Source organism: Seriola dumerili, unplaced genomic scaffold, assembly GCF_002260705.1.
Source record: "Seriola dumerili isolate Sdu_G_001 unplaced genomic scaffold, Sdu_1.0 BDQW01000092.1, whole genome shotgun sequence".
Taxonomy (NCBI): domain Eukaryota; kingdom Metazoa; phylum Chordata; class Actinopteri; order Carangiformes; family Carangidae; genus Seriola; species Seriola dumerili.
The window spans coordinates 704,912-729,187 of record NW_019174347.1 but is presented as its reverse complement, the minus strand read 5'-3'; the positions used below and the strand labels follow the sequence as shown (position 1 = coordinate 729,187).

Genomic DNA, 24,276 nt, shown 5'->3' with positions numbered 1-24,276 from the left:
TCCAATAAAAATATAGCAGATATCAGATAACACACAGAGACACCAAATCCTGCAAGGTTGGATGGTGAGTCCAGTTGGGCGGGGCCTGCTCAGTTTCTGAATACAGGCTGTGTGCATTTCTCTGTGGACTGAGGCTTTGATACTTTCACAGTATTAATATAGAAGCTAGACCTGATCTATAATCAAACAACACATGGACAGAGACGTTTAGACTATATGGGACCTTTAAAACTGTTGGTCAATACAGGGAAATCAGGGCGGAGGCCTCAGCGTCCCTCACCCTGCAGCTTCATCAGCATCGTCGCTCCTGCCAGACGCCTTCCCTCCGTCCCTCAGGAAGCGGACTACGTCCTGGATGGTCTGAAAAGGGACAAATTGTTGGAATAAAAAAAACCGCCTCTTCCTAACAGCTTGCTCATGTATTCCCTGCCATGCTTTGTCACGTCGACTCATGTATTCTTAGCTTAGCGTGGGCAAGGCATAATGAGATTAGACGACATGAAGAGCAGTTGCTTTCATTTTTTTTTTTTTTTCCTTCTGATGTTCACCCCCCCCCCAAAAAAAAAAATTCACTCAGCTGGCAGTTTATTAGGTACACAAAGCTAAAAACTAATGCAGCCTACTCCAACAACCCTGCAAGAGATCTTGAAGCTTTCAGTGATCAAAGGCATCGATTCAGCTGCGTGATCATTTTGGAGGAGGTAGACTGAGAGGTGTTTCTGTTATTTAGCTGACTCATAAATATAAATGGTGTAGGAAAATAAATCTCCCCCTCTGCTTTCTAAAGGCTTAAATATACCCATGTAAACATTAACTACGCATCCCATTCAGAGCAAATAAGACAACAGCTAGTTTCTGAAAATAAAAACCAGAATTTGAAAAAGGGGCTCTTGCTTGTTTCAAGGCAGCAGCTCTACTCAGGGGTAGAAATGTATGTGCGGTAACCAGAGCAGATAAGACTCCCGGCCTTTCTTTCCTGCAGCGTCTCCAGGCTCTAAAGTGATTTGAACTTCATGTTTGAGTGCCTGCTGTATTGTTCTGAGAGGCGAGACTGGAGACTTCACGCTGCGGACCTGACGCTGTCTGACAGTTGCAGCATCCGTGTGATTTCTGCCACCGCACTCTGCACAGACGAACTCCTCATTTCCCACAGATTTCAAAAAAAAGGAGAGGATGTGCTGTTCATATTTAAACAGTTAGTAGTTTGTGTTGCCGTTTCCTTTTCTCAAGTTTTCATGTCATTCTATTTACTACAAGATGTATTATTTCGTCTTTTTTAAAATGTATTTTCACTCTGTTTTTTTTAACAGTTGATCAGATCAATCAAAAATAAAGCAGGAAAGATGGAAATACATTATTTATCATAAACTTCCAGGTCAAATCTCAATATTGTGTCAAGGGAGCTAAACATAATTTGAAAGTATTGTTGGTGCATTATTAATTCAGTAATTTACATAGTTCCTGGACCCAAACCTGCAGCCTTGACTAGATGCATAATAAGCTCAACTGTGATTGTTTTTTGCAGCCTGCGGCTTTACTACAGTAAAACCATGCTGTTAATTGTTGATTACTAAATGCAAGGACATAATTTCCACTGGGAATCGGGGGATAAGTCACCGCCACGTTTAAAAATCTGTTTTAGTCTCCTGTAGTTTTACAGTCTCTGTTCGATTTCATGACTAAAATCTCTCTAAACAAGCGTCATGCTACTGTCCAGCTACTGAGAGAAGGGTTTCTAAAATCACACTCACTCACTCACACTCACTCACACTCACACACACACACACACACACACACACACACACACACACACACACACACACAACACACACACAAACACACACACACAACACGCACACACACACACACACACACACACACCACGGGACCATTTTCAACGAGCAATTAAGCTTCACAAGCTTCAGCAAGGCATTTGAAAACTTTGCCCTGGGTTTTGTCCGTCAGGTTATATGCAGAACGTCCTCGTGCTGGAGGTTGTTGGGGATAAATGCAGCTTGAAAGGATGACAGCAGCACTTCCAACTTATCTGTGTGCTTTTTGTATATTAAAAAAAAGTTATTAAACAGCATTATTTCATCATAAAGTTTCATGTTTAATTAACTTCTGATGAAGCCTATGATGGAAACACAGCTGCTTCTTTTGCCACAGACTTTGAGTTTCACTTCACACATCTTTACGTCCTCAGTATGCTTTGCAACCAGACCTTCTGTAACACGCTCTCTTATTCTAAAACAAACAGAACTGCTTCCCCATCTCTGAGGAATGATCCACAACCTACGAGGAGACTCACCCTGACAGCAATGAGAGCAACCACCAGCATGTTGATGGGCAGCAGCAACGTTTTGAGATAACGTACAGGGGTCTGAGGGAGAGAGACACACAGTGAGGTAAGGTAAAGTGAGAGAAGAGAGAGTTTGGCGACAGCTATCTGATAATGTTTTAAAAACTCACAATACACAAACCAGGCGGCTGTCTATCACACAACTCTTCCCAAATTGAGCTGCCAGGTTTCTATTTGCTCTTAAATACAGAGCACAGACCTGGCTCCCCCTCCTCACTCAGCCCAGCTTTGATACAGAACAGCAGGTTTTTCTTTTCATATCTGGTATCTTCACGGGAGCCTGAGCGACATTTTGAAAGCTAAAATTTGGCGAGATTTTCACAACAAACGGCCTGAGACTTGTATTTTTTTTTTATCTGTGAACAAGGCTGCGGCACACACACACAGCTCTGTACTTATCACCATTCATTTTGTGGCAGAAAGATAAATGTCAGCTCTGATGGGAGGCCCTGATTTTAGTTAAAACAGACTTTACCTCCAACTCCATGAAGTCAAATTCTGCAGCACACGTGTACATCAGAGTGTGGAAATCCTTGTAGCTGGTGAACTTTGACTTGATCAGTCCACTGATGTGAGCCTGGACAAGAAGACAGATGATAGCTTTTATATACATTTTGTTTTTTTTTATTTCTTCTTCTATTCCCGACTTTAATGTTATTTATTTTTCAGTTTGACCTTTTTCTGATGGTGGAATTAAACATTATAATAAAATAAGGCCATTAGTTTCACAAGGCTAATCTAAACCTTAGCAGCTAAGTTGTAATTTGTGGGTCGATTAACCTCATTACTTTAATAATTAGTCAGTGTATGGAGTATCATCAAACATTTATACATTGTTCTATACTTCGCTATAGTTTTTTGTCCAACTGCTACACTTTTCTACACGTAGCCATAAACAATATTTTCCTAGAAATATGGAAACTCTTTAAGTCAAAAAGTATTATCAGTATCTTCTCAGGAATATAATTAAGTGTGGACATATTTCAAACTGAAAACCTGCAGTTAAAAAAACAAACAAACAGAAGGATGAAGAGCGACTTCACTAATAAACTGACACATACCGTATTTGGATGGACTTAGTGTGAAGTTACCGTCACTTACATCATCAGAGGCGCCGAGGACTGTGGACAACATGAATTTGAGCAGAACTGTGGAGCCGACCCACGCCATCACCTGCATCACCTGAGGGGGAGGAAGAGGAAGACATGTACACACACACACACACACACACACACACAACTCAGACAGGAACCCGGGATCAAAGCCTCGAGGTGCTGTGCGGTTGGGAGCTTTGTTGTTGTTGATTGTAAAAAAAAAAATTCAGCCAAGACCTTTTTTTTTTTTTAACCTCCTTTATCTTCAGCTTTTCAGTTCCTCTGAATGAGAGCTCACAAAACCAAATAAGACAGGAGTCCAGAATTAAGGCTGAATTATCAATTGTGTGTCTCAAATTAGTCACTCTGGTAATTTACTGAATTTAAACATTTAATATAAAATGGCTGCATGTGTTTTTTTTTTCTTGGTAGAATTAGTTCATTCCTTAAACACAAGAAGAAGAATTTTAATTCTACTGGATTATTGGAGATGGTGGAGAAAATGGATTAAATATGAGGCCCGCAACTCAATAATATAGAGGAATTTTCTAAGCTGTAATTACTTCAACGTCAAACTGACAGCATAAATGATTATGTGGGGATTCTTGGTTTTCTTATTCTCTCTTTTTGTATCCTTAATACGTTCATTTTTTTCTCTCTCCTACAATTTATGTTGATTTATTTTTCTTTCCTCGTTTCTCTTTCATGGTAAAACATTCAAGTATTTTAAAAAATATCAGAATTATGAACATCATCATAAGCAAATACAAAAAGTAGAGTAAGTGAGTGTAGTTAGGACAAAAAACACAGAAGCAGGAGTCAGTTGTACGTACCCAGATGACGATGCCGGGTCTGAAAACTTGAGCGAACCGATCCCTCAGTGCAACGATCGCCTGGAAAAATCCCCCCCAAAAAAAGGAAATTAAAACTTTAAACTCACCCAAAATGATAAAGCAGCACATATCGTCTCAGTCACGGCGTTCTGATTTCAGTCCATTTCCTTTTACTTGTACAAATGTACTCATTACTTTGGACTAACTTTTCCTGTCAGGCCTCATCTATCTCAGAACATTCAGCGGCCGCACATACATCAGACGACAAGGTCCAACTCACCCAGATGGAGACGAGCGAGGAGGCGTAGAAGGACGTGAGGAGCATGGAGTTACCGAACATCAGGATGAAGCAGACGCTGAGCGTGATCTGTGGGGGAGGGAGGGAGGAAGGAGGGTGGGGGGGGCGGGGCGGCCGGGGCGGGGGGGGTGCGACAGGAAGAAGGTGTTATTGTGATGAATAACGCCTCCTTAACATCAATCCCGGTGGTGAACAAGGCTGTGGACTGTGCGATCCGGTGGCTTCATGTGCATCATCTGTGTGTGTAATTAGAAATAATGTTCCACACGCGAGCTTGGCAGGGAGCTCAGAGGCGCAGCCAGCGTCTGTAGGTTTTCACTGGTCTCATGAAAAACACTCTGTGTCTCTAAAGCAGGAGGGTGGTCTGGGATAGATCGCATTAAGTGCCAACAATACGTCTTTCTGTGCCACAGTGTTGTTGAAAACACTCCAGAGATTTAAAGCAGTGCATTAAACTTTGAAGAATCGCAGAATATAATCCTATTACATTAACTTTCTGATGCTTAATCCCACTGTGAAGAGTGGAATAATGCTCCACTCTGTATTATGTAGACAGCGGGGTGACCAAAAAGGACATTTTTGCTGTGCTGAAACAATCAATATATTACAGAAAATTAATGGTCAACCATTTTTTAGAACTGATTTGGGCTGCAAAAAAAAATACTTGGTTATGTTCTTGATTTATTGACGGGTCCATAAAATAATGAAGAATATCCATCACAAGTTCCCAAAACCTAAGATGACATTTAAATGTATTATTTACTTAAGTATTATATATTTTCGCTTTGAGAAGCTACAACCTGTGATTTTTTTTTTTTTGATTTTTTTTTCTTAAAAAAGGTCCAATATCTTAGTAATTACCTGTTTTATTTAAAGTTTTGATATCCATATTAGATATATTTGTGGTTTTAAGTCACAAAAAATATCTAATATAGTTTTACATCTCCTTTTCTCTCACACTTCTCTCTGGAGCCATCGCAAGAATGGGGCGTTTTGTGTCCGTTTCTGAGGCCCTCTTCTGATTGGCTGGTCAGAGTGACGCATGGTCACGCCCACCACAGGTAATGGATTGTAGCCTACTACTGTAGAACTCAGCGGTAGATGCGAAGAGCAACGGTCAGTCGGCGATGAAATGAGCCGAACAGACTCAGAGGTATTTGAGAAAAGTCCTGACGGCTGGTTTTAAGGCTCAGTGTCTGAATGTGCATCTCTCTGTGGACCGAGTGCTTTGATACTGTCACAGTATTAATATAATAATAGTAACCTACAGCTGCTTTATAATCAAACAACACATGGGAATCTATATTTATATTATATGGGACCTTTAATAAGAAAATGACTTGAATATCAAAATTGTTGGAGATTAATTTTCTGTTGTTCAACAAGTCGATAAATTGACTTTCACGTATTTAACTGAGTAACTGTGTCTTTTTCAAATTAAAGTACAGAGAATACTTTGGGGTCTGAAAATGTCACTTTGGGAACAGAGAAACAATTGTTTTACATTTTAATCTGAAAAATAGACGGATTCATTGATAATGAAAATATCAGTGATGTGGAGCTCTATCGCAGTAGTGTGCGACTCTGTAACAAGTGGCTCTGCTCAGCATCGTTAACAACTCTGTAGGTCATAGAGGACACACGCCCGGTTGTCTGTCTGTTCTTGAACACGCACACACACACACAAAGCCAAAGTCATCATTGCCAAGCTCTGTAAATTATGCAGAGCCATATGCCTTCCTCTGACACAAATCTCCACCATCTTACCACAAAGGGCCTCCTCCTTATCTGTGGAGCACACAGGCCCTGGCTAACAGCCTGGCATGCTGAGGGGATTAGGGGGAAAGAATGTGGAGCAGAGGGACGAGCGGCCAGAGTAACACACACACGCACACACACACACACACACACAAAAACATCTTTACACATTCTCACATACAGAGATATACTTTTGTCCTTGGCAGAGTGAACCACATATCCTCCCCTCTTTAATGCTAAAAAGGCACTGGTACGCGCACTTGAGCATAATTAACACTGAAGAAAGTCATTTCCGTCTCCACTGGCGTCGTCCTTCCAGCTCGTGTGAAATTCTTCGAGCCGAGGAGGCGGGTGAGATAAGGAGAAGTGAGGCAGAGCACATTACACCTCAGAGGACAGTAGCTGGAAAGACTTGTGTTGGGTGCAACACATGATCCAAACACACACACACACACACACATAGCTTTTTCCTCCTAATTTCAGTGTTATTCAGGGTGTTTGTCTTAATTAATTCTTAATAATTTCGTCACAGTGCCTCTGCATGATGCACCAGCGACCAGTTAATGTCAGGTAAGGAAAAAAGAAACACTGCAGGATTTGGAGGAGACATCTACTGTACCATATGAGTGACCAGGATGGACTGCATCTTGGCGGCGCCGAGGTAACCCAGGATGTAGGAGGCAAACAAAGAAGCCACCTGAAACAAAAAAACAGTCAACCACACACTCCAGAAAACATCCATAGTCAATAAAAATGCATCAGTGTTTGCTCTGACTTTATTATATTATATGTATTATATTAGTTCAATTTAAACCACTCTGGGTTTTCAACTACTACATCTGCTTACAGATAGGACACGTAGACAGTTTACAAATCTCAGCTTTATAAATCCTTACAAGACGCTGTGTTCTTTACAGCAACCAGTCAAGGTAAGGATAATCGATCAATCAAAATACGATAAAATAAAAATCTGAGAGCTGAAACTAGGACTGTACTCCCACTGTAAAGCCTCTGTTTTCATGGCTGTAAAATGTGATAACGGCGCAGCAGTGTGTGTTCTCACATCTGCGCTGCCAGACACTGTGATGAGCTTGATGTGGGTTTCTTATGAATAGTCCGCCTACTCTGTTCAGCTTCGACTAGAGAGCACGGCACCTGTGACAGACGGCGGACAGAAAGATCTCCTTCCTGTTGTCTGCAGAGCTGCACAGGGCGCAGAGACCGAGAGTCTCAATAATGGCACAATGATATTATATAAGAAGCATATAATAAACTCACTGTTGCGTAGCTACAACAGAACATGCTTCTACACGATAAACTCAAACTCATATAAAGTTGGATTAAGTCACAAATGAACACCAGCGAAAGTAGAAAATAAGAAAGTTACTTTAGGAATGTTCCAAAAACTATACTGATGTTAGAAATTAGATTTTTAATTACGTTAAATCCGACATGGACCAGGCCTGAAATGATAAAGTCTGTAGCTTCACTAAGTTAAACTTTAAAAGACCATTTTAACACCACACAGAATGTGATTTAATTCTTGTTTTACGGTCATACTGGCCCATGTGTGAAGGACATGCATCAGTGAAAACCAGCAGGGATGATATAGCCCTGAATGATTTACCAAGTGCAGGAATTTATTGACATTTATATCACATTTTTGTTGCTACGTCCCAGGTGTATCACAATCCGTCCTAATAATATCATTAATTAATCATTAAACACAATGTGAACCTGGATAAGAGTCAGACAATGGATGGGTAAATGGATGGGAGGATTAACCGACTAAAAAATAACCTTAAGGTCCACATGTGAATATTAGTGGTCTGCAATAATGGAACTAAGACCTAAGAGAATATTTAAGACCTTTATAAATGAAGGAAATTTTTGAAATCAGTGCTTTTTAAAGACCCATTATGTAAACCAGTGCTGCCGTTCTTCATTTCAGTGCCTGCTGATAGTGCTTTTGTTTTTATGGAGTCCTGCTGAATAATAAAACACATCTCCTGTTGCATCCGTGAATATATATTAGACAAATCTATTAACACATTTCCAGTTTACACTTTTCATAAACATGTAATTAGTATTCTTTAAATAAGTCACTTCATGAAATTAGACACCAACAGTGTAGGAGTAATATTGTTGAGTGTTTTCTGTTGGCAGCTGATGGATCTCTATGGTGAGAAGAAATTTTACAAATTAACTTCTGTTAGACTGTGCTGAGATTCATTATATCGGTGGCTGAGATGCTTGTTAGAGCGTCAACCCACACGGCTCATTATCTCTAATTAGTCTCACCTTTACAGTCTTTAGATTTGGCCTTTTTCTGCAGTGGAGTTAGTGCCCTAAATATATATTGTGCATCCACTCCACATCGGTGGTGCATGTGTAGCAGTTGATTCATTGAATACAAAACGGTGTTGTGTTGATACTGCATAAACTGAAACAAAATTAACCGTACACTGAATAAATATGAGGGGTACGCAATAATAAAGGGGATGTGAGGGACCATAATAATACAGAGATCATTACTGTCAGTCGTCTCTCTCTTTGTAGACTGAGGACTGAGCAGTGACGGTGCATACGCAGCATCTGGTTTGTTTACACACAAGCGTGGTTGAGGTGTTCAATTAGCATCTTAGAAAATATAAAAACAAAGACATAACGGCTGTTAAATAACTCGTCTCTTGTTAAAATGGCCTGAGGGAGCCGCCGACAGCGTGGGCTGAACTGTTGCTGAGCACAGATGCTCGAAGCAGTGACCCCTTTGTTCTGGAGTCAAGGTTAAAACTGCAGCTCTTCTATCTGCCAGCCTACACTCTCCAACGTATTACTTGCCCGTCTGAAAGAATCTCAACTCCACAGCCTCAACTACACCACCTCTAATATTATTAGGTTTTTAGATGCATATTTTTCTACTGTGTGTTAGAAGAGCTTGAATAAAATGAAGATGAAAATGGTGTATTCTTGTAATTTCACCTCTCTCTCAGGGCTGGGCAATTAATCAAATTTTATTTTCCATTACGATTTGGGCTTCCAACGATTATGAACAAGATAATCGAGATAAAACGTTTATTGTATCACATTCTCTTTTGCACTAATTTTTTTATTTGTTTTTCTATTGAATTGTATTTAAAGTTCAAGAAAGTCCACTCAGTAAATGCGTTGCGTTTCCAAAGTAAATGAATAATCGTGTTAAATAATCGTGATCTAAATTTTTTTGCCATAATAGAGCAGCCCTACTCTCTCTGTCTCTTCTCTCTCTCTCTCTCTCGATCCTGCCTCTTCATTTCTTTGCCAATGTCTGAACTCTTTCCCTCCCTGTCGGAGTCCTCTGGTCTCTCCAAGTCTCTATTCTCTCTCTCTAATCTCCTCTGTCCAATCTCCTTTCTTCCCACATTCCCTCTCAATGTTTCTCTGGCGCTCTGTTTACCTGAGTGAGCAGCACAAACTGGGCGAACTGCCAAGGCAGCATGAAGCACAAATTGGAGATGCCCAGAGCGACCATGGCCGTCCTGCTCGGGTTCCGTGTCCTGGGGAGAGAAGAGCGAGACAGAAGAGAGGGGGGAAAAAAAAAAGAAAGAAAGAAATAGAAATGGAGTGGTGAGAGAGTGTGGGTGTAAAGGAGATAAGAGAAGATGTATTAAGACGACTGAGAGAACACACACACACACACACACACACACACACACACACACACACACACACACACACACACACACACACACACGTTCAAATTTCACTTTGAGTGTACTACAAAGACCTGGCTATGTAGTGAGAAATACAAACTGTTAAATTGATATGAGTCACAGTTTACCGACTGCACTCGCACAACTCGAGGTGGCGTCCGCTGGCTGAAGTGCAGAGAGAAGATTACTGGTCTGTGACAAGTACTTTATCTCACCAAAGAGCCAGCTTCAGAGGAGCAGGCTGACAACAGAGGCAAGCTCCACTTCACCCCAGTAATTACAACACAAAGGACAAACTGTTAGAAACTGTAGCTTGTGATGCTTTAAGAGGGAAACAGCTCTCTGATCTCCTCTGGTTATTTCACATATTTACAGTTCAACAGGCTGTTAAATGGAAAGAAAACCACATTCTTCTCTAGCTTTTTGATGGATCCACGTATCACAAATTTGGTCATTCTTCAACAGAAATAACAGATAAACACTGTTACACACAGATAGGTGGTGCGGCAGATGTAATAATTAGAGGACACCTAGACGAAGCTAATTTGTAGCCCACGCATCGATGAGGCTTTTAAATCGAGGTTTAACGTCCAAACAAATAACTTGATAGAACAGGACAAATAAAACTGACTGTGTACATGTGTGAACCCTGACATCCTGGTGTGTGCGTGTAGTATGAATCCAATCCAAGCAAAAGCTGTTCAGAGTTCACGTCTTTGTCTTCTTTGTCATTGTTTGAGCAAGTGTTTCACTTGTGGAGTGAAGACACAATAAAATGTAAATCACAAGCATAAAGATATAATTGGATTCAAGGGAGTGAATACCAAATGTTCACTGAAATAAAAGATTAATTGCACAGGGGTAAGAATAATGGCAACGCAAGATTTCAACATAAAATTAAAGAAAGAAAATGACTCTTCTTTATTTTGGTATTTTTTATGTACTGATGTGGAGAATTTGCCAACAAGTAAAAGAAAAAGACTTATTGGGGACATGTGGAGGAGTGATTTCAGACGGAGACTGAAGGTGAGTTTACCGTAGGATGTAGGTGAGAAGCAGCATTTGCAGGACTAAGAATGGGTAAGCAAAGCTCTCCCTCAGCGGTGGAGTCCACATCACACGGGTGCTCTGATAACAGACAGGAACACATACAAGAAAAAGTTATTAAATCCTGTATGGACACATGATTTTGTGTTAATACACAAAGACGAGGAGGCTCGTGTGTTCTTCATGCCGACCTTTCATGGTCTGGGACACTGTAGGGAGCGGGACATTTCTACCATCCGTTTACTGATGTGTTCCACATTCTTTCTGCTGCTGGCAGATGTTTCTCAGAGGACTGACATTACATTTATCTGACAGATGTTTTTGTCCAAAGCTTTATTTTATTGTTGGTCAGCAGGTTGCGCTGTTTCCACAAATGCTGAAAATGTTCGTACGTCTCATATTATGACATACTACTAATATGTTTAGTGCAGAGATGTCCTCAGCAGATCCTCCACTGGTATCAACTGAAATAAAACAAATCACATACTTATGCTTAACTGTTCTGTTTTCTACCAGCTGGTGCTGTAAAGCTGATCTTCTTTATGACAAGCCATGCACTCAGCCAAAGGTCATCTGTGAGGGAAGAACCTCCACTCTGTAACACTTCTGTAGAACCACAGTGTTGTTCCAACAAGTCCAACAAAGTGTCACACTGTTATTTCAGTGTGAGGATGCATATCTAATCAACACACCACAGATCTTCTGCTCCTATGTACGGTATATATTTAGTTTTAACGTGTATACCGAGCACCAGAGGCGCACAAATTTCAAGCAAAGACCCCTGAACTGACACCATTTAGATTACAGGTCCTCCCACGTTACCCCCAACTGGTAAGATTTTTGCTTTTAGATGTTTTATTACACAATAATCATACATTCTGGCATTGTGTTACTTATGGATCGATTATAATGGAAATGAATTATTCCCCCTTTTGCTAGGGACCCCCAGAAACCCCATAAAGGACCCCTGAGGGTCCCCGGACCGCACTTTGAGAACCACTGGTGTAAGTAATGGATTGGACTCTGTATCAGCAGATACTCTGTATTAAAAGGACCTGGATCTGTATAGAGGAACTAAAACAACGTGATCGTGACATCAGTTTTCCGTCCCCTGGCTGCTACATATTCTAGATGGTTTGTAAAAGAGGAACTTCACTCTGTCACTTGATAAAATCCCACACCGTTACTTCTACACAATAACACACTTCGCGCTATAATCTCACACGTTTGTCACCTCAGAGCATCTCATTTCCAACCCCAAATGTGAAAATCCTGCTCCTGAAATGTCACAAAGGGTGTCTGAAGGGACGGAGAAACACTGAGTGTAAGTGTGTGTGTGTGTGTGTGTGTGTGTGTGTGGTTGAAATGTCAGTGTATTGATCTGGAAAAATAGAGACTCGCTATTTGTTCTGGAGGAAACTGGAGAAGAGGAGGTGGGTGGAGGGACTCAGCTTTGAGTGCCAGCCCAAAACAACTCTAAGCTCCTTTGAGGGCTGAAATGAGCTCCTATTAACCACCCTCTGCTTCTCTGAGTGCTTTTTCATTCTGAGTTTTACACATTTCAGAGGCTTACACCCAGAGAGGCTTCCACTGAGCTACAAAGCTTCGCCATTTAAAAAAATACAGACACTGATAGTAAGGGGGGAAAAGGACTGTGCGCTCACCTCGCCGTGATTGAAGAAGAAACACATTGTGGTAACAATACCGCCCAGCCGGCTGCCACTAGAGAGAGAGAGAGAGAGAGAGAGAGAAGACAAAAAAAAAGAAAATGAGGATGCATGATAAGAGAGGCAGATAGCAGCAGACAGATTCAGAAAGGTCATCCTCCATCCGATCTTTCAAATCCATATTTTTGTCAGGTGCAAACCAAAAAACAGTTTTTTTTCTGTCTGGGTGTGACAGCTGAGAGATGAGATGGACCATAAAATTCATCCTCTCCTCTCTCCGATGCCCGCCGGAGCGTGACAGGACAGAGCGCCGGGCGGGAAGGAGCTACCTGAGGTAGGCGCCGTAAATGAAGAACAGGCTCATCATCACGCCGTTCAGCAGGAACACGCAGGCCACGTAGAAATATGCCGGGTCACCCATGCCTAATGTGCACAACACACACACACACACACACACACACACACACACACACACACACACACACACAGAATGAAGGATTACTGATGGAGACAAGAGCTCGAGGAGACTAAAGCTGGTGCTACAAAGATCGATCAATTAATGAGACAGTAAACAAGAGAATGATTTGACAACTATTTTGATAATTGATGAATCATTGACTCGTCGTTTATCAACCGAAAATTAGCAAAATATTAGCATGCTAACACACTAAGGTAAGATAGTGAACATGGTAAACATGCTAAGAGCTGCTAAGAATCAGCATGTTATCACTGTGGACTCTTCTTTTAATACATTCTGAAATTTTATAGAAAACATTATTAACAAAAAACATAATTAACAGATTAATAACTAATGATCACAATCATTAGTTGCAGCTCTGACTGTAAGAGGAGATGAAACGGTGAATCTTTGTTCACAACGTTTTTCTGAATTCTGCTGCACCTTCAGTCTTTACTAATGTGGAAGTGACACAAGTCTCCTTCAAACTGTGCCTCTTGCATTCTGGGTGCGGTGTAATTTGGAGAACTCCAATGTGATTAAGTCAGGTCAGTGCAAAAATAGCCCCTGAAAGAGGTAGCAACTCTGCAAAGCTCCTGGCCAGGATGATAAATTCACGGCGCTCTGCTCCACCTACGAGGACGCCACATACCCTGATCCCCTGCTGCAGGTTTTTCTGTGGCCTGAGTTTATTTTCAGCCACATTTTCCCCCTTCTGTGATTTCATGTTGGCTCCAAAACACCATTTGGAAACTGTCCCATGCACAAAAATCTATAGGAGACATATAAGCTCTAAAATGTACAATTTGTGTATGTGCATACAATAATTCGTGTTTTTCTGTTACATGATTGTGTGACCTTAAGTATGCAATTCATACTTAGGTTTAAGCTGTGTTTTGTTTGATCCATGTCACATACAAAACTTACTGTCCAGGGTCTAACACTGAATAACGATGCACTGAATCACGACACAAAACACTATCATGCTAAAATATAAAGAACAGCGCAGCTGTACAACTTGCAATTAAAAAAGATTTTACACACCGAGGTCATTCATGCTTAAAAAACTCCCTAACAAACGAATGGCCATATTTTCTGGTGGGAAACCGGTGAGGGATCATAAAAGGAGTTTAGATTAGATTAGAGAACATTTAACATTTGGGGAAGTCTTACAGAACATATTCCCGTTGACCAACTCGTGTGTTAACCAGCAGCAGGAGATGTAAAATTAAAATCACACTGAATAATAATGAGTTGAGTTTTGATACAGAAAACGAGGTTCCTCAATTTGTGCCAGTGGGTAAACACAGGGTTTTCATGGCAACAAATGGACTTTACTTCACACCCTTATTTAAACTGCATTTCAAGCACCATCGAATAATTTCCTCTCAGCGACGCTGCCAGACAAAATTAGCAGGCACACGGAGCAGATTGACAAGGCTGTAATGACTAACAAGATACGTGGAAATGTGCTGACATTACTAAGAGCTGTTTCATCAACACGATGTGACTGGAAATTACCGGAAAAACCACTGAGAAAAAAACGAAAACAAAAACACACTGGGGAAAAAAAACAACAACAACAGCTCAGCCTGAAAATCGAACATATTCTCTGCCCTTCGCTGTGTCATTCTACATCTCATGAAACTAATACAGCGACTGACTGTTACAGTAAATGTTTCCTCTTTCTGACTGTTGGCTCTTGTGCAAGGCAGCTTGCGTCAGGTTTATGTAAACACTGTGAAAGCATTGACCCTGTAGTGGCTCGCTTCACTAATGAGACTGACAGAAACGCGCAGAGACTTGCAGCTCAACAAAGGAAAGCTGAAACCTGTTTTTCGCTTGTTTACTCTCAGCAGATTCTTCTGGGAAATGCGTCTGAAAATAAAAAAAAAAAACTACTTCTGTGTAATATGTTAACATTTTTCTTTCCCTCAGGGCTGCTGTAATGATTATTGTTTCCCTTGCTGCTGCTGTGTTCTACCTGTTGTTCTGCAATGTTTTGCCATCTTGTTTTGCAGCTTTTCAGATGTGAGTCTTTCTTTGTTAATATCAGTATTCTATCTCATCTAAGTTTTTTTTTTTGTTTGTATGGACAATAGTGCTGAAATGATTAGTCAGTTAACTGATTACTAATCTACTATCAATTGGCTAGAATTCTAATAAGTAATTAATTGTTTGAAGCCATTTTTCAAGCAGAAATGTGAAACATCACCTAGTTTCATCTTGTCAAATGTGAGGATTTGCTGCTTTTCTTTTGTCTTATGTGACAGTTAAGTCTTTGATTCAAGGAATATATATTACTCCACTTCTTGGCCGGGCTAGTGACTTCCGCGTCTCTGCTGGTTGCCTGGCAACCTCACAGACCTTTTACAGATTAAACACACAAGATATAATGTGTTAATTAGTGAGATTCAGAGTTGCTGGAGGCCAGATTTTGTTATCTCTGGACAGAGCCCAGGCTAGTTGTTTCCAGTTTCGACGCTAAGCTAAGGTGAGCTCTTCACTGTATCGCAATATTTTGTATCCTTCCTGAAGCCATTGCCTCGACACAACCCTGTCTCTGAGCTCTGCAGACAGCTCCTTCACCTCGCGGCTTGGTTTTTGCTCTGATCTGCACTGTCAGGTGTGAGACCTTAAAATGTGCCTTTCCACATCATGTCCAATCAGTTGAATTTACTGCAGGTGAAACTTCTCAAAGACGATGAAGAGAAACGGAAGGAATCTGAGCTAAATTTCACGTGTCACAGCAAAAGGGTCTGAATACTTATGTCAATGTCATATTTCAGTTTTCTTCTTTTTAATAAATTTGCAAAAGAAAATTCTAAAACTCTGTTTTTACTTTGTCATTCTGGAGTATTGAGTAGAGATTGATGAGAGATTTTCTTTATTTAAGCATTTAAGCATTTAAGGCTGCAACAGAACAAAATGTGAGAAAAATTGGAGGGGTCTGAACACTTTCTGAATGAGCTGTAATCATCTGCCGGCTGTAGCCTTATTTTGAACTGACAGACGTGAAACTGCTGTGAATCCACTCATGGAACTCTTGGCAAGAAAGAAAATAAGCATATTTCCTAAATGCCAAACATTTTTTCTGGCTCCAGCTCTTCAGTGTGAGGATCTGCTGCTTTTTGGGGTTTTTTTTTATTATGCTGCTTTATCTCATTTCAATGTCTTGTTGGTGAAACAAAAGCAGTTTAAAGATCTTTGACTTGTTTCACCATTTTCTGACTAAACAATTCACTGATTAATTAAAAAAAGTAATCAGATTAATCAGTAATGGATATAATTGTTGATTGCCGTCTTAAGTTATAATATTATTCTTGTGCTTTGCTGCTTTTAATCTGTGCATATGAAAATCATACCTGAGGATTAGAGTAAAAAATCTGATCCTTTAATAATCAGTTGAGCAAAAACAGGAATCAAGAGTGCTTGATGGCTTTGTTCAGTTCCTTCTATAAAATTTATTCATTTTCTCTTAACTGCCAACTCCCCATGAGGCCGCTCTGACTGCGCCTGTCCACGAGTGAAGAAAATCATCAAAGACTGTGAAGAAATTAGTCATCCGGTCAATTCAACAGTGAGAGTATTTCAAATGTCATTGGAGCTCCAGGCAGTAATGTGATACTATGTGCTTGGGTAATGTAGATACACAACCTGCTGTGTGTCTGTGTTTCTGTGTGTCTGTGTTTCTGTGTGTGTGTGTGTGTGTGTCTGTGTGTGTGTGTGTGTGTGTGTGTGTGTATGCAGGCACCGATGAGCCTATTTGAGACTGGAGACTGGAGCTCCATGGCGACAGTCTTTACCTTCGCAGCTATCCACAGGAGTGAGTCCCTCTCCTCTGTTGATGGACCAGCACATCTTCGTGGGAATCCCAAAGTAGCCCATTACACCTGTGTACATCCGGTACCAGCTGGCCAGGACCACCTGGGGAGAGGGGGCGGACAGCGGGAGACATGACAGCTAGTGAAAAGCCTATTCAAACAACATGTCTGAAAGGACCTTTCTGTCCTGTTATCTCTGAGGAGAGCAGACACATGGGATTCTCATTGTACTCCTGCAGAAGTCGTTTACTGACTGCTTCCCTGAGCTGGAAATGTTGATCTTCTCTGCACTGCTTTGTGGATTAGCTCTGGTGAATCCAGGAAATAAAAACAGCTCATTAATGAGCGAAATCAGTTTTAAACTGAGTTCTTAAGCTGCCTTGTAATATTGCTCAGCTGTACAACCTCTGTCATACTCTTTGTTGGAAGGTGCTCTTCTTTCTTTTTTGGCTCAGATCCTGATCTGAGTCTTTTCATATTTATTATTGACAATACAGAGTCTGATCTGATGATTACTTAAATGTTGATGCATCCAACTCACTGAAATAATAAAATAAATAACATACTGAGAGTTCAGATTCACAGCTATTATCTCTGAAGATCTATTGTGAATTGCTGGAACTAGAAAAACACTCAGTCCACTCTGATGATACAGTGGCGTTTCTGTACAGAGTGCAGCTTCTTCCCTCACAGATGATCTTTGAGTACAGAAAGCAGCTGCAGAGTGCACATAAACCAGACTGGAGTAGCACAATTAACCGAGCCGTTAGTTGCAGCCCTAAACCAGACGAGAGGCAGGTTTAATTTTGGCCTGTCCTTGAGTTAATGAGAAGCTGCTTCAGCACTTGGGTGTTTCTACACTGCCCTTTGCTAATAAGCTCAGTGGATCCATGAGTTTTAACTGAACTCAGAGACACTCACCAATGCACCAAAAAATAAAAGAATTTCTTGACACTGATTTATTGTAAGATTTGAACTTTTAGTGTGAGTCTGATAACAACAAATAAAATAGGTTAACAGTGACATGGGCGACGCTACCACACTGCAAATCATATGAATAACATGTCAACATTACCTCTGGATAGAGATTAAATCTCTTCAGTGTGTTAATAACCAGGGGATACTCTGTCAGCCGATCGTTCATGACCATGTGGAGGCCGTCCAGGAAAGAGGGAGCCTCAATAATGGTTTTGTAGTAGGAATAGTACAGACCCTGGAACCAAGACAAAGTACATATGATAGATTAAACTCATGAACTCAAAATGAGAGAGAGGTTTGGTGGTGAATGAACCCAGGAACTCATTACTGACTTCTGTTGCATGGCAGATAAACAGAGACTCCATCACCATTTTTCAAATTCCTTGGAACACACATTAATTGAAGTGGAAAACTAACATTGAACACATCGTTGCAAAAGCTCAACAGTGACTATACTTCCTCAGACGTCGTAAAAAACAAAACAAAAACAAAACAAAAAAAAAAAATGGATCAAGCAACAACTTCTCGTCGTGTTCTTCTCAGCCATCACTGACTCCATTATCTCATCCTCTGTTGACAAGGCAAACCACTTCCCTCAGCTGAATCTCTACACACTCACAGAACTGCAAAGCGAGCAGACAAGATCATCTCCGACCCCTCACATCCTGCTCATCACCTCCTCCAGCTCCTTCCCTCTGGGAGGCGCTACAGGTCGTCGTCCACTAAATGACTAAACGTTTCACAAACAGCTTTTTCCCCTTAGCTACTAGGACCCTGAACTCCTTCCTGTAGCCCCTTCCTCACATTTCAGTAACATGTATTCCCACGATTGTCTTTTGTTGTCCCATCTATCCATCTATCTGTGAAATGTCAAGTGAGTGATGGAGACAGGCAGAACAAGAGAAACAAAGGAGAAAGCAGAGACTCAGGAGGAGACACAGCAGAGTGATCCAGAGAGACAGAGACAGACACTAAATATAACTCTACAACAGACAACTCAGACAGAGGAAGCAGGCGTGAGTTACACAGACTCACAGCCCATCTGGTAGCACACAGCAAGAAAAATATTCAGCTTACATATGATTAAACTGTCACCTTCAGTGTCATCTCTTAAAAAAGGTTGTGAAGCCTGAGCTGCATGTCGAGCATCAGCAGCTTTTACAGTTATTGCGGTGCATTAAACATATGCTGCATTAAATCACACATGTTTTTTCAGATCTTGCTCTTATGCAGCTGACTTTGCAGCATTCGAGGCAAAACGTGACAGAAAACCACAGATATTAGGCATGTGCCAACATTTTATTACAGCATCTGACAGCTGCAGAGTCCACAATTGTTTATACTGTTATGAAAAGAAATTATAATTTTCTCTGACTGTGCAGATGATACGAAGTTGAAGGAGTTGAGCTTTGGTCATATAGCTCTTCTGGCTTACGAATATTCACTTCACTTGAAACCTGTGCAACTGACACACAACACCTCTGCATTTTTATCTGTTTTGGCTCAATCCACAGGCTTTCAGCTCTGTGGGACTCACTGGTCGAAGTTCACCTTCAGTTCAGCTTTTGCTTTGCAAATTCGCTCCGTCGTCAAATAGAAATACTGATGCAAGATGTCAAAGTCTTTATTCTAGTGCTGTGTCATCACCCCTGTTCTGGACAATAATCCACTGCCAGATTACAAACTGCAGAATCGCTCAAATGGACTCTACAGTTTTTGATCGCGCTGCTTAATATTTATTAATAAACCACATTCGAACCATGACATCACATCCTTTTCTGAGGCTGAAAGCTTTTGAACAGAAGGATAAAGCAACAGTACCTTTATGGTGATTATGGCTGAAAACTCACAATCATATTTATTATCATTAATATGCCCTTATTTTCTTCTTCTTCTTCGATTAATTATTGTCAGAAAACATAGAAACATCCCTGTACTTAAGAAGCAAATGTCTTGTTTAACTAGGGAATGATCTGCTTGATTCAAACAAATGACTGATCGTCAAATAGCTACAGATTAATTTTCCGTCAGTCGACTAGTCGATTAATGGTTTCCGCTCTAACGATGACATGTCCTCACATCTTTCAATCTGTTGAAACAATCTGACTGCAAAGGCAAAGGAGGGTGGATATGTGCACGTTGCCTATCCACCACAGCACAGTCCTTATTAGGTTGACTTCAGAACCCAGTCACACACAGTATAACAAGAGTCTCATATTAACAGAATCACAGTATTAGAGCTTAAATAACAGACTGAGTTTGAGTCATTTTTCAAGCAAAGATGTCAAATATTTCCTGGTAACAGCTTCTTTCTGTTTTATATGTCTATATATTGAATCTCAATTGGTTTTGGACAGCTGTTCATACAAAACAGGTATGAAGAAGAAGAATGAGATAAGCTGCGCATTTTTCAACAAATTCTGACAAATTATACCTAAAATGATTAGAAAAAAATCCATCCATCCAAGTCCTTCTTCCATGCAAAAATGCATTCTAGTGTTAATCTGATACTAATATGATGTTTCAGCTGTCTGTGCTAGACAAATAATGAGGATATCTACCAATGTTACAGTATCTGTTAACACCAAATTAGCTTGTTTGCATGCTGAGCTGTGACACAGGGAAAGTAACTAACTAGCAAGTAGACTTCTGAAGTGTCATTATCTTCAGATAAACTCTGAAATGTATTTTTACACAGAATGACAACTTTAGGTTTTGTCCCGTATCACTTACATTGAAATGACGAGTAAAACCTGTTACAATCTTTTACGATTACTGTTTGAAGACAGACTTGAAAAAATGTGAACTTCTCCTTTAAGATTAATCAGTCTTGTACCTGAAATTGTACTTAAGAGTCAAGCATGTGGCTGTTGGCTAACATCAGCCTCAAAACACCATCCCCAATAAAAACAAGGAAGCATTTACCATTTCTGTCCGAAAAGCCATCTCCTTCTCCAGGTTTGACAGATGTGAAAAGTGTCTGTCATTCTCAAACAGCTGTGAGAGGTGATACCTAATCAAAAGGAGGAGAAAATGTGTTAAACAAGAAGCTGCATCTCATAGCAATTTACAGCAGTGCTGTTTGAGTAATAACATGCTGATAGAGCAACTTACCAGTGCAGATATCCAGTCAAAGCAGCTGTGGACAGAGAGAAGTAACTTTCAGTGTTGCAAAATAAATCTCACTTTCTGTTTGTAAAACTGCAATGACATCCAGAGAAAAGCCACTGGGGTGGAAACTTGGATAATGATATTTGATGCATTTACTCTTGTGCATTTCGAGGAGAAATCATAGTAATATTAGCTTGAACTTTGCCAGAAAACCTGATAACACGTGTGTAGCTGCAGAGAAGAACCCAGGGTACTTTGATGGGATTTTGATGAATGGCAACAATAGGAAGCTAACTGGTGAGCTAGTGTTTAGGTGAGCTAACGTTAGCCAACAGATCAGCAGCAGCGATAACTTAATTTAGCGGATCCGCTAATGCTAAAAAAAAAAAACACAACGTTAGCAGTCGTTAGCAGCTAACAGGCTAACGCTCCTAACTTACCGAGGAGAAGAGTGATTCCCAGCTTCACGACTGCAGAGGGAGTTAGCCCAAGCTTGTGTCTGATGCCCGAGAGCCCGTTTGGATGAGAGCCGGTGAAAGCTTTGCCCTCCCTGCCTGGTCGCCTGATGTTACTTTTGCCAGGGGGCGAAACAAGCGGGCTCTTGTCGCGGTCAGCCTGGGTCGCTGGACTCTTCCCGGTCTGTTTTCTGTTTTTAGCCACCATGGTTTCCAGGAAGAGCCGAGGTTAGGCAGCCGCGGAGCCGTTGGAGGGGGGAAAAAACACAACCCGAGGTGTGTGTTTGTGTGTATATATGTGTATGTGTGTGTGTATATGTGTGTGTGAGCGGAGCTAAGCAGCCCCACGGTTGCTCGTATCTGGTCCTCGGATCTGCCCCTTTACTACCTGAGCGACGCTTCCACTGACTCTCGTAGAAATCTGATGAAGCTTCGCCCCCAACCGGACGTTGAGCGGCACTACAGAGCTTCTGGCGGTAACCATGGCAACGTCAAGTAGTAGGTACCGAAGAGTAATACAGTAAAAAAAAAAAAGGACAAAAAAAAAACCAAAAACACATTAGGGGTCACGGTAAAAGTGCAGTTTAACAACCTGCACATCATTGGCACTTTGTGGCCTTATTCCAGTATTTTCTGACAAAATAGGCCGATATTCAATTTATTTACCAACAGAAATGCCTCCCTCAGAGCAGAGAAACAACATTTACACCTTCATTCTCGGGAATAAAAAAAACACAGTTATTTACGGTAAATTAGCAGGGTATGAAATATGAATTTATGTATGTGTACACATATATATGTACATGTTTATGTATATACATATATCATCACATATGTATGTACATACAATATATTAAAGAACATCTATGTGATGAACATTTTGCGACCATATCTATTAACTATATTCAATTTATATATGTATGTTCATTAAAACAACATAAATATAAAAATTCTAGTTTTATCTTGTGCCTTCTTGTTTATATGTGTTTTCATTATTAATTTCTCATTAACTTTAAACATGTCTATCCTTCTAATGTGGGAAAGTGGTCTCAGACTTATATTGACAGGCTTCGGGCATGGATATAAAAATATGTAACATATGTCTACAATATAAGCATACATACATAAATATACATATTTGTATGGGGTACATATATGGTAATACATGAAATTGTTCCAATTTCTAACAGGTTTCATATTCAGGCTAATTTTGTGCTTTTATTTTTTTTATCTTATACGTATATATATTTCATATATGGAAAGTCTCACATAATGCACAATAGTCAAAAGTATATAAGAGCAAATACAATTATCACAAAAGTCAATCAAAAAGAGCTGTGCAAAAAATAGTGAGCAGGGAACGTCTCCCTGATGATTACAGTATGTTCATGGCGCCCCCCACTGGTCCCCACTCTGCACCACAGCCTTCTCTGCAGGAACAAGTTCATTTGGTCCTTTAAAAACATATTGAGAACGTCCCATTTTGGTTCACCATAACGTTTTAATGGGGATGCTAAGGTTTTGTTTTTTTTTAAATAGCCTTTAATAGACTTTAATACAGCCAGATCCCAATAAGGCTTTTCCTATTTCATTTTGTTTTGAAGTGTAGGCACATCCCAGGGTTGGAACAGTTCCCAACAACTTCCAAATGCAATCTCTGTTAAATTAGGCATTTGTGTAACACACAAAAGCATGTGCCTCTTAGTTAACCATCTTATTCCACAGAGCAAGGTTAGAACAAGGCGTTCTGATGTTTAGGATACATTAGATCTGAATCTCAAAATGATTACAAAAGGCTAAAGTAGATTGATATAATGGTCTGATAAACATTGCCTTTAACCTCATTAACCAGAGCAGGAGAACATGTTTTCTGTTCAGAGTATTTACATTTATGGATATAATCTGGCTGTAATTTGCCCTCAGTGTTTCTGAGAGTATCAAGCAAGTTCCACCAGCACTTTGAAACCAGTAGATGGCCCTAAAGGACCACCGTATACTGTATCTGAACCCTGAACTCACTGTTCAACATCTCACATTGCACCTCACAGCAGTGGCTCTGATTGCCTGCTGCTGATTAGAGATTATTTACTTATATATCATTTACTCTATAATCTTTATGTGGGCTTCATACTCATTCACACATTTTTTAATTCTTAAAAAGTAGTTGTTTTTCTTCATATCTTTGCTTTTCTTCAGTTTCACATTTTATCACCGGCCTTATCACCATCATCCCTGGATGGAAGCAGATTTCTGCAGATTCCTGGGCCATAAAATGGAAACAGAAAATCCTATTTTCATAAAAATATGGCAGTTGAGGACTCTGGCAGTTTAGCAGACAGTGTGAGGCCGATGCCTTTGGGCCATAGTTTCAATCTGGATGGTGTGGCGCTCTCTCTGGCGACAGAGACAGGAACATCGGGAAAGATGAGTTGATCTCATCTGTTTAGCTTGGAAGCTTGACGAGAGACAGGGAGAGAGTAAGAGGGGGAAAAAAAACTGTCTGCCGTCTGGTGGTGACATCATGACAGCTTCTCTGAAACTCTGCAAACAGACACCCACCGGGGAACCTTGCACACCCATTCCTGCTCAGGGCGAGGTGGCGGTAGGTTTCGGGAGGGTATGCGGGTGAGAAAACCAGGCAGGGATAACAAGCTTTGGGAGACAGTGTGTTTGTTTTCTCCGCTGGCTCAACACTGAGAG

The 24,276-nt window shown here is 40.6% G+C and overlaps 1 protein-coding gene across 1 annotated transcript in view; it reads right to left on the bottom strand.

Annotated features, from left to right (window-relative positions):
• dpy19l1 (dpy-19 like C-mannosyltransferase 1) overlaps positions 1-21,948 on the bottom strand; it is a 28,849-nt gene extending 6,901 nt beyond the window's left edge. The window contains exons 1-16 of the mRNA XM_022746186.1: positions 21,562-21,948; positions 21,125-21,149; positions 20,936-21,023; positions 18,108-18,245; positions 17,015-17,135; positions 13,081-13,174; positions 12,749-12,806; positions 11,074-11,165; positions 9,782-9,881; positions 6,965-7,042; positions 4,570-4,656; positions 4,290-4,349; positions 3,464-3,544; positions 2,838-2,939; positions 2,312-2,383; positions 281-360 (exon numbers count right to left, since the gene is read on the bottom strand). Coding sequence (XP_022601907.1) covers positions 281-360; positions 2,312-2,383; positions 2,838-2,939; positions 3,464-3,544; positions 4,290-4,349; positions 4,570-4,656; positions 6,965-7,042; positions 9,782-9,881; positions 11,074-11,165; positions 12,749-12,806; positions 13,081-13,174; positions 17,015-17,135; positions 18,108-18,245; positions 20,936-21,023; positions 21,125-21,149; positions 21,562-21,784 — 1,499 coding nt within the window. The 5' untranslated portion in view covers positions 21,785-21,948. The remainder of the gene's footprint in view (positions 1-280; positions 361-2,311; positions 2,384-2,837; positions 2,940-3,463; positions 3,545-4,289; positions 4,350-4,569; positions 4,657-6,964; positions 7,043-9,781; positions 9,882-11,073; positions 11,166-12,748; positions 12,807-13,080; positions 13,175-17,014; positions 17,136-18,107; positions 18,246-20,935; positions 21,024-21,124; positions 21,150-21,561) is intronic.
• Positions 21,949-24,276: the final 2,328 nt, after the last annotated feature.